This window comes from Melanaphis sacchari, unplaced genomic scaffold (assembly GCF_002803265.2).
Source record: "Melanaphis sacchari strain LSU unplaced genomic scaffold, SCAv2.0 Contig12_pilon_pilon, whole genome shotgun sequence".
Classification (NCBI taxonomy): Eukaryota; Metazoa; Arthropoda; class Insecta; order Hemiptera; family Aphididae; genus Melanaphis; species Melanaphis sacchari.
In genome coordinates this window covers 2136293-2147771 of record NW_020270527.1, presented here as the reverse complement: position 1 = coordinate 2147771, position 11479 = coordinate 2136293, and the positions used below count along the sequence as shown (strand labels likewise).

Genomic DNA, 11479 nt, shown 5'->3' with positions numbered 1-11479 from the left:
ATGTATATATATATCTGTGGGTGATAAGTGCGATGAAGGTAAAATTTTGTCTACATTGTGGTTACAACCATAAACCAATGGTATTTACTATATATTAGGTATTTTGTAGTATTATCAAATCAATTATCATAGGACAAAACGTGAAAACTTAAAACACTGAAAACAGTGAAAACTCATAACTAAAAAACGTCTAAATCTAGAACGACTAGAACTAAAATTTATATTGCTTTTACTAATTACTGTGAGTACTGAGTACTTAAGTACCGACTACTGTGGGTTCACGCTTAACGTGAAAATGGCCACTGCGTATTATAAAACGCCGGTCGTCATGAGATCACGACTATCTTCAGTCTCGTGCTTGAAGTATTTCAGTAGAAAAAAATCATTAAAAGAACTGTATGTATAATTCCAAAATATCTTATTATTTGCTTCCTTCATATCTAAAAGTTGTGTAATGTACATTTTTAATTCAATATAAATAGTTTTTTCAATTTGAATTTTTTGTATCATTGGTATTATGTCCATAAAAATATAGTTTCTTATGAGAATTAAGTTAATGTAACTGCATATTAATTTAATTAATTAAGCAATGATTAAAAATAATGTATATTTTTTAAATAGTATTTAATTTTGATGTTTAATTGTCAATATTATTTTTAATTTATTAATCATACATTATTTCTATTAATTTTTTTGTCAGTTATTTATAAATTGTAACGTTAAGTGTATTTGTAAGTGAATCAAATTTTATTAAATTTAACAAGAACATTAACTCCTAGTACAAAGCAGTGAAATTTATTTGATTGAAATAAACTTTTTAATTATTTAGTGTACATATAATATATATGATACTATGATAATTAAACAAAATTAATCTAATTGATTTTTATAACATAAAACCGTCAACCTGTATAATAAAACAAATTTAAATATGCATATTAAATTAAATGTTTTAATTCTAGGAATACGTCATGTAAATTTTCAACAAAAATTGATAGTATATGTTCTTTTAATCAACCTCCACTCACAGAAACATTACCAAACTTGCCAAATGTTATATATAGCAAACATAAACTTGATAATGTGAAAACAAATATTACACAATTACCTTGTGGGTTAAGAGTTGCATCTGAAGTTGCGTATGGAGAATTTTGTACTGTTGGAGGTAAATTTTTAATACATTTTTATTTAGCTCATGTTATGAACACATATTTATTTCTTATACTATATTTTATTATTTTATTTTTTGTTAGTGGCGATAAATTCTGGTTGTCGATATGAAGTAGCATATCCAAGTGGTGTTAATCATTTCCTTGAAAAATTGGCTTTTAATGTCAGTGATATTTCTTTTATTATTTTATGGATTAATTATTTTCTTGTATATCTATATTTTTAAAACTATTTTTGTTATTAGACAACTTCTAATTTTCCTGGAAATAATCAAATTTTGGATGAAATCGAAAAATATAATGGTTTGTGTGATGCACAATGTTCTCGGTAATTTTTTATTATTATGATATAGTTTTTTAATTTTTATGTTATTTTTATTTATTTTTCTGTTATAGAGATGTAGTGTTATATGCAGCAAGTGCTAATAGAAAATATGTGGATAATATTATAAAAGTTCTAGCTGATGTAGTTTTACGACCCAGAATTACAGAAGACGAGGTTAAAAAATATAATTTAGTTTTTTATTTGTATTGTAAAAACTATTTAGCTTTTTTTAAAGAACATAAATTATAAATCAATGTTCAAAATTCATATTCTGGCATTGTGTTTTTCTATGTACTGGGAATTTAAAATTTAAATAATTTAAATTTCAAACTTATTTATTTTATTTTCTTACATTATAAATTACAGGTAATGGCTGCAAGCAAAGCAATCTTATTTGAACATGATACATTAATGATAAGACCTGAACAAGATCAATTACTTGAAAATTTAGTGCATATGGTAGCTTTAAATATTTAAGTGTATTGTTTTTTGTTTTGCCTAAAGTTGTATCTTTATATAGGCTGCTTTTCAAAAAAATACATTGGGCTTATCAAAACTTTGCCCAATTGAAAATGTTTCACAAATTAATCGCCAGGTTCTACTTACTTATCTGAAAAACCATTATGTTCCTGAACGAATTGTTGTTGGAGGAGTTGGAGTGGATCATCAACAACTTGTTGATAGTGTTCAAAAGTACTTGAAATATTTTATATTACATAAATTGTGTATGATATATTTTATTTTACTAGATTATATAATTATTTTACTTAGGTACTTTGTTGATGAAAAACCAATTTGGAACAATGAAAAACTTGATACAATTAGTATTGATACTTCAATACCACAATACACTGGTGGAATAATCAAAGTATGTATTTATTATAATTTAAAATATTTATTAATTGTTTAATACTTCATAAATATTTGAATATTATAGGAAGATTGTGATATTCCAGCATTTCCTGGACCATCTGGATTAGCTGTCTTATCACACGTAATGATTGGTCTAGAATCTATACCTTTAGTGAGTAAAAATGATTTCGTTCCATCATGTGTATTAAATCTGATGATGGGAGGTGGTGGATCCTTTAGTGCAGGTGGACCGGGTAAAGGAATGTACACAAGATTATATAGAAATGTATTGAACCGGTATGCATATGATTATTTATATTACAAACATTTATAATAATATTGAAATAAATAATATATATGACTATATAAAAAATGCAATTATAATATTCATTTTTTATACTTGAATATTTAGGTATGGTTGGTTGTATAGTGCTACTGCTTATAACCATGCATATACTGATAGTGGATTATTCTGTATTCATGCTAGTGCTGAACCACAATATGTTCGTGATATGGTTAAAGTCATTGTGTTTGAAATGGCTAATATGGCTAATAATATTCAAAGAGAAGAACTTGCTGTATGTATTTATTTAATTTTATATATTCATGTTTAATGACATTATTTATTTTATAGAGAGCAAAGAAACAGTTACAGTCACTATTACTGATGAATTTAGAAGCACGTCCTATTGTGTTTGAAGACATGGTTAGGCAAATTTTATCATGTGGCTATAGAAAAAGACCAGAAGAACTTCTTCAAGAAATTGGTAAGTTTTATGTACAAAATATTTGGTTGAAAAAGTATTCAAAGGACTAAGTTTAATGTTATTTGACTTGGTCAAGTGTCTTGTTACTTGATAAATTTCTCTCTTGGATAAATGTTATGAAATATTTAAATCTAGGTTAATTGCTACTTGTCAGTTTTTAGAAATAGCAGATTATATTTACCTGTATGTGGAAAATTCTCATCCATAATTTATAATGATGTACTTGTAACTTTATTTAACTTTTTAAAATCAAATTTTTATAAGTAAATGTTTAAATTTATTTAAAAATTGTTAAAAGGATTTAAATAATACAAAACAATTAATACAGGTTATTTTCAAAATCAATATTATGTAACTAATTGATAAATAGTATATTAAAGTGTCTTTTTACCATAAAAAACATTCCATTTTGAATTTTTTCAAGTGTAATTTAAATGTCTTTTTCCTAAGTGAAAAATTACTAAACCTACTTCTTTTTTTTGTAGCAATTTACTGAATACGAAAGTATTTTATTTTTTAATCTAATTTTATACTTATTTATTTTTAGAAAATATTTGGCTTTTGATTAGGAAATTAAAAATTATAGGTTCTTATCAAAAAATTAAAAAACATAAAAAAAAAATGCTGATAAAGATAAAAATTTAAGAAAAATAATCATAAAAGTTGATAAATGAAATAAATGTGGATTGTACTGAAAATAATTTGTATAGTAAAGAGAAAAATCGAGAAATAAAAATTTAGTATAATATAATATAATCAATATATATTATGTTGATAAATGAAAAAATATTTAATTATTTCATAACTTAAATATGAATAAAGTTGAATAAATTTAGTGCTTGAACAATTTTATATAATAACTTATAAATTTTTTCATTTAATTTTTTTAGAAAGTGTAACAGAAGAAGATATAGTAAGAGTTGTCAAGAAAATTCTGGATACACCCCTAACGGTTGTTGCTCGTGGAAATATTTCAAAATTACCATTAATTGAAGAAATGCAAGAGTTAATTAATACGAAACCAAAAGGAAAGATATTTGGTCGGTTTTAATTTGTTTTAGTTTATTCCATTTTGCATTTTTGTTAACTTTAAAATAAATTTGTTCAAACAAAATATATTTTATGTATTATACCTAATTAATGATTTACTCTAATAAATATTATAGATATAAAAGATATAATTTTAGAAAATTATATTTTAATTATTTAAATATATTTAGATTTTAGTAAAATATGAATATTAATACTTATTAAGATATAACTTGATTACTTGGTTTAGGAATTACAAACCTTTTATTTTATATAATTCTATAAAACAATATTTTGTTATACCCCAGACTATGTAATAGAATTGAGTATATTATATAGTATTATATACTCAATGGTGATAGTCATTGATGTGACACCATTATTATTTTATTGATGCTATATTTCATTCTCAATGGGAATATTATAAAAATGTCTGGTAGGGGGTGGTTAGTCTACCTGGTGGTCTCTATTAACTCCCTTTTAGCTATGATCTTGTATGATACTTAGTGAATCGATAAACTTATAAAAACAAAAGCCTTATTTTAAATTATAAGAGCTTAAAATATTTAAATTAGTGTTTTCTAGTCCTGATATAATTTTGTTTTAGCCTTTTTAAGTTTTTTTTCATTATTATTAATATATGATGCCATATTTTTAAGTAAAAAAGTTTTAAAAATGACTACAAGGTTAGGTGTAGGATTGAATAATATTGAAAATATATAAAATAATAGTATAATAAATATTACATAGTGTATTATGCTATTTGTTTTTGAGAAAAATTAGTTCATTCTACTGTATTTATTATTTATAGAAGAAAAATAAATTACTAATAGTAATATAATTATATAAATATATAATAACATATAGACTGACAAACTATCTTCTTGGAATCATTTTTTTTTGTACTATTATTTATCATTGAATTTATACTTATAACATCCATTATAGTGACTTACTCAATGATGATTGATAAGGTACATTCAACATATATTACACAGCAGAGTGACTTCTTCAGTTTTTTTTTCTTTACAGTGGTGGCTAGAACTTTTTTTTTAAGACGAGAAAAATCCTGTTGAACATATATATTTTATTTGTACAGAATCGCTAGAGCCTTCAGTCATTCAAAATATTTGATGACCAAATTTATAATTAACCTTATGACAATTTTTTAATTCCTATAGCATTTTTAAAGTGGCATTTATTAAAGGACGGCGGTAGTGCAATTTTAAACTCAAAATATGAAATATTTCAAAGATTTTAAGTAAAAAAAAATATTGATAGAAATATTAATTTAATAAAGGAATACAATGAAGCGGCGTGCAGGATCGGTTAGGTTATGTCTTGTAAAATGTATTCTAACCTTATATAATAACTCGTTAGTTCGATCTATAATGAATATGGATCGGCGGTAGTGGGGTCCTCAGAAACAGATCAGGATAAATCACAAATCAAACGAGTATACTGTATTGGATCACTTTCTTGGTATGATTGTTCGATATATGAACATAAAACACGACCTGCACGATTGGTACCAACCCGTTTTATCCGCACTTCGAATATCAACATTAAATAGTCTTATATCCCTATAGGGATGATTCTGGTGTTAAGATTTAAACAAAATTATTTCCATTGATGTACCAATTACCAATACCGCTATCTAGAGTTCGAATATCGATGTGGGTACCAGAACTCGGAGATACCATGCAGTTCTTACCCATGGTAAGAATAAACTACCAATAGATTGATTCATATTACCAAATTATGTATACAAAATAAACATGCTGATACATTGAGTTATCGCCCATCGGGTTGACCAATTTTGGATATATTTTTGTTTGGAAGAATTTTTAAAATACATGTCATCAAGACATAAAGTACTAGGTAAAATATTTACTCGATAACATCAACTATACAAGTGCATTGAAAACAATTCACTTCAACACCTCTTGATGGTGTTTGATCGCGATCTTTAATTTATGTTCATCCTTGTTTGCCATTGCTTTTTTGACCTGTTCGTCGAGGATCTGCAAATGACTTTTCACAACGAACGTGGAACACATGTACCTACATGTACACTCAAGAAACAGATTTTAATGCGTGAAAAGCGTATAGAATATATTTGCATGCGTAAACAATCGTAGTTGTCGTTATTATCGGCAACACGTCCATGAAAGAGAATGCGAACGAATCGCCAATTTGCAATCCAGTGAAATCGTGTACAACACAGAAACTCGCCTCTTATTAAAAATGTAAAATAAAATAAATATTAAATATAATTTATTATTATGCATTTATAAGATCTGTAATAATATGCACTAACCAATAAATTTTTTACTTTACAGCTGCTTTTAAAAGAAAATATATTATAATTATTTTGACTTTGGAGGGTGAAGTGAGCATGATAATACTACTGTTTATTTATATTTTAATTTTGTACAGACATGCTTAAGTTCGGGATACGATTAACATAGAATAAAATATTCCTTTGGATTTCTTTGTTTGTGTTGCGTCCTAATATGTAAACCTATGAAAAAATAATAATTCGTTAAAAAAAATAAAAATAAATCGTAGACAGAGTATAATAACGCTGGTATACGTGATCACGTCATTATAACAACTATAACATAAACAATATACATAAATATATATCTGTGACTGTGACCGTGCGAAATTTAATACCTAACACTGTACCTGTACGTCTGTATAAATATAACACCACGATAATAATATATTTTATAAAATTATACTTGCAATGTCGTGGACGACCACGACTCCGGAAGGCCCTCGAGATAGTGTGCACACTAAATAAGCTCGCAGGATATAATACAGTAGATTATATATGTATCATTATTATGTTTATAAATGTTTATTATTTTATTATATACTCGAGCACGACGATGAGTGAACAACGCTGTGTCGTTGTCTGTAATTTGACGGATCGGTTCATTGCGTGCAGTGAAAACAGCCCGTTTATAATGCGATTTGATAATAACGACAAAAAAAGTTAGCCTCTATTTCCAAATCGTCGTTAGACAAACGTCAAACGGCCTTGTAATTAATACGCGATGTTATAATATTAGGTATAAATTAAGGTACCTAAACTATTATTTGTTTTACAGAGAAACCTCCAGCAGCACTACAGCCATTAATGTATTTATTTATTAGAGCCGGTATATAATGTCTTTATTGTTATTATCGTAATGTATAATCACAGAATATTTTAATGTATAGAATAATTTTTTAAATCACTACAAATATTTTAAAATTAATGTGTTAAAACTTGAAAGTTGAATCTCAATATAATTACGCAAAATCTTTACCTACTTCAATACATAAAAGTATTTTCCAACCGGATTTGAATTAATACACTCAAACAACATTCAGAAGAATTTTCAGAAATACTATTTAGATACTTCAAATTATTAACACTCTTCTAGTTAGTGCTGTGTCTATTATTTTCAACATTCGAGTAAAATTTTAACATAACCAGTGGTGTATTATTATGGTAATAATCCCGGAGCCACCAGGGTGTCTAAGTAAGGAGCCACAAGTTCTCTATCATTAAATGAAAAAAAAAAAATTATTTTTATTAAAACCATATTTATATTTAAAATAATAGTTTGATTAAAAATACGAAAAAAAATCTTTAGGGTTAGAATCTTTCTAACATAAATGCACCATTGTTTAATAATTTAATTTCAGTGTTTAAGGGAATCTTATTTCAATAGGCTCTATGGCCACTAAGTATCGTGCTATTTTATTGAAAATATGAATAACTTAACTTTAAGATGTTAATTACAATGTTCTATTATGTTAATTAATACGATATACCTACATGAATTTTATCTCCACTTTAAGTAATAGTTCTCATTATTTAAATTATAATCTTAAAATAAATATAATATATAATATAAATAGATAATAGCTTAAAATAAATCAAAAATGCCATTGAATAATTTTACCTACTTATGTATATTTTATAAGAATTGCGGTTAAAGTATAATTATTACATTAATAAAATCTATTTTAAGCTTGAAAAAAAAATATTCTAATCTTGTTAGAGATAAACACGTCCTCGGAGTTCGGGTGGTTGATTTGGAGTTTTACTCGCCGTGAGTAGAAAACCCGTGATAAATGAAACGACAATTTCAAACAACGCTTTAGTAACGCGTGATGAAAAGGAGGAAAAATAAAAACCGGTCGGAGATTGCAACGCTCAGAGATGTATTCCGAATTCAAATAACTCTACATGAATTTGTATTTTTGTGAACTTTTTAATTTGTTACCGGCATTTTGTTCATACATCATGAAAGCGTTTTATAAAAATAAATAAATATGAATCCAGAATCCCGACTGCTAACATGGCAGTACATTTAATTAAACTTCTTAATTTTAATTTTTTTATATAATTTTCAAACTTATTAAGGGGTCTACATTTAATTATAAATCATATTTATTGTAAAAAATTGTATTTGATGTTTTAAATATATAGTATTGTAGACTGTAGTATATTAGTTCAATGCTACATTATTGCGGGTCCCTGATTCTCAGGTCAATTTCAAATACAGCATAATGTGTACACCGCACTCCGATTTATTAAAAAAAATATATAATTATTATTTATTTAAAAAATATTGTGGATTAAGCATCAAAAATTATATTTTAATTAGCCTTAAAACAATTTGGAAAATTAATTGAATAGACTGAATAGTTTACTTACCAATAATCCAAAAGATATAGTCATTACGTAAACAAATAGACTAAATAAAATTACGACACTATAAAGTATAAATACATACAAAACTGTTGGTAGATTTCACACTCATGCGGCTTGTATTGTCTGTCGGCAAATAAATGCGTTCTGAATGTTCTGCTGATGTATAATGTATATTGTATAAACTATAGGTACATTATATTAAATGCATATTTATATTATCTTTCGTAATTGTAGTTCTCAAAATTTAAATATCATAACATGGTTTTTCCCTGACTATAAATAATTAATATAGTTAAAAATTAAAGGTAGTTAGTTTACTAAATTTAAAAAACGATTATTTCTGTCATTATTATATGTTAAGATATTCGTTATCAAATAATATGTTACCTGTAATTACTAATATTAACGATTAGGTTTTATTCAAAATAAAATTAATAACCAAGTAAGTAAGTAAGTAAGTAAAATAATTATGAAAACAATTTTAAATTTTGAAATATTGCTATGCAATAGTCCGAGCTGGTACAAATTTGTGTCCCGAGAAACTTTGTCTGTGACGCTGGGACATGGTCATATGGGTTCCCAGTAACGTCCCGGGAAATCCGGGACGAATAGATACTCTATGGTATGACAACCTATCATATCATAATTTATTTTTTCATATGTTAGGCATAAACAACATGAAAAGTTAAGTTGTATTAACTTAAACATTTTTGTTCAAATAAACTAAATAAATTATGGGTTATTTTAAATTAAATCCAAGTTAGGTAAAATTAATAATTAAAAAATAACACATAAAATAAAGTGATTTAAAATAATATTCACATTATTAATAAATTTATAATATTTTACCATTTAAGTATACCTACTCATATTTATTTTTAATTTTTATGTTTAGAAGAAATAACAAATTGCCAATGTTACAACAGTTGAGGTCATGCATTTTTTTATTTTGTAAAATAAAAATAATAAAATATGAACTTTTAAAGTTGTTAAAAGCTTACTGTTTTTTTTAAATGGACATCAAAATGTTAGGAAAAGTTTTGTTATTTATAGTTTAGGTAATCATTTCGAAAAATGTTTTTCAATATCTATATTGTGTAATTACATTAAGTTAGGCATGAAGAAACAGCGATCCCACTTTGCGAAATGGCTGTAAATGTTGTTCATTTCATGAATTGAATAATAACGTAATGTTGGTACTTATGTATGTGACATGTATAAACAATTACTTTAGCTTCTTCTAATTATCCATAGTGTGTTTAACAGTCGTTAAGATCATTGTTGTAGAATATAACATGATCAAAAACAATATATTTACTTTCAAAGCATGACTTTTACATTTTTTATATGTTAAATAAATATAAAGCCATAAAGCTTACAATGTATACCAATTATCGTATACATATTTCATAATATGGCAAATAATAAATATACAACTTATTTACCGGCCAGTGAAATACAACTCCCTAATATAATAAAAAGTATCACGCCAAATATTTACTATTTTTATTTAAACAAAACATAATATTAAAATAATAGAGTTATCCTTTTATATTTAATTATTAATTAAATGTTGAAATGATGTGTACACAACAATATGAACTCTCAATAAACAATGTTCAAAATGTATTCCGAGATATTATATAAACTCCATAAGTATTAGGTAAACCACACACTTGTCATTAGATAATTTTACATAATTTCTCTGCAGCAGAGCAAGTGTCAAAGTCGGTCAACGTTTACAAATTATCCGGATTCGTGATCATCCAACACGTAGTTTTAGTATGGACTTGAAGACAGATGAATCACATAACTGAATAATGCTCTCAAATTACGGTTATACACGTATAATATAAATGTATATAGTTGAAAATAAAAAAGAAAAAATAATTCACAGATGACCCGACTAAAGGGCATTTTACACAAACGTGACATGTCGTTACCATTGTAACTAAGCTGATATCTCGTTAAGTGCAACCGTCCAATTATCGAATACTAAATAAAAAGTTATGTAAGCAATGACCAATCAAGACATTCTGTAATACAATGAATCGTAAATCGTAATAGCTACATAAATGTCAACAACAAGACAATTAAATATCGTGGATAAGTGTTAAAATCAATATGAACTTCTGCAATCTTCATAAAAAAAAAAATGACCGATATTTTTTTAGTTTTGTACCTTATTTTATTTGTATGAAAGAGAAACTGCAATTTGGTTTGATATCAATAATGCAGTGGTCCATCGACTTGATGTTAATATAAAAATACAATCTAAGAAATATTTAGTATGTTTTAGATTATAAACGGAACGATGAATTTATTGACTATATTTTAATTGTGTTTGTTATTTTGTAACTGTTTATATGATAAGAAATCGAAAAATGAATTGATTTTTAACTCCGAGGGTGGTTTCTGATAGAAAATTGTTTGTACTTTAAAGAAGTAAAAATTATTTGTTTCCAGTATTTTCATAAAAATTAGTTTTATTTTTTAGGTCTTATAAGTTCTAGTTACTATGAAATTAGGAAAAACTTATACAGTGTAAATCCATATTAATTTTTATGCATAAGCGGTATTTAAGGGGCTTGAAGGGGCTTAGCCCTCGGTTTGAAAATTA

The 11479-nt window shown here is 25.8% G+C and overlaps 1 protein-coding gene across 1 annotated transcript; it reads left to right on the top strand.

Moving 5' to 3' along the window:
- The first annotated feature begins 295 nt into the window (after positions 1–295).
- On the top strand, positions 296–4227 carry LOC112591145 (mitochondrial-processing peptidase subunit alpha). The gene is made up of 12 exons (XM_025334852.1): positions 296–396; positions 963–1165; positions 1254–1333; positions 1415–1497; positions 1566–1668; positions 1861–1953; positions 2015–2187; positions 2266–2362; positions 2432–2643; positions 2759–2924; positions 2981–3113; positions 4004–4227. Exons 1-12 carry the CDS (start codon positions 296–298, stop codon positions 4162–4164), a joined length of 1605 nt encoding a protein of 534 aa, XP_025190637.1. The 3' UTR covers positions 4165–4227.
- The last annotated feature ends 7252 nt before the right edge of the window (positions 4228–11479 follow it).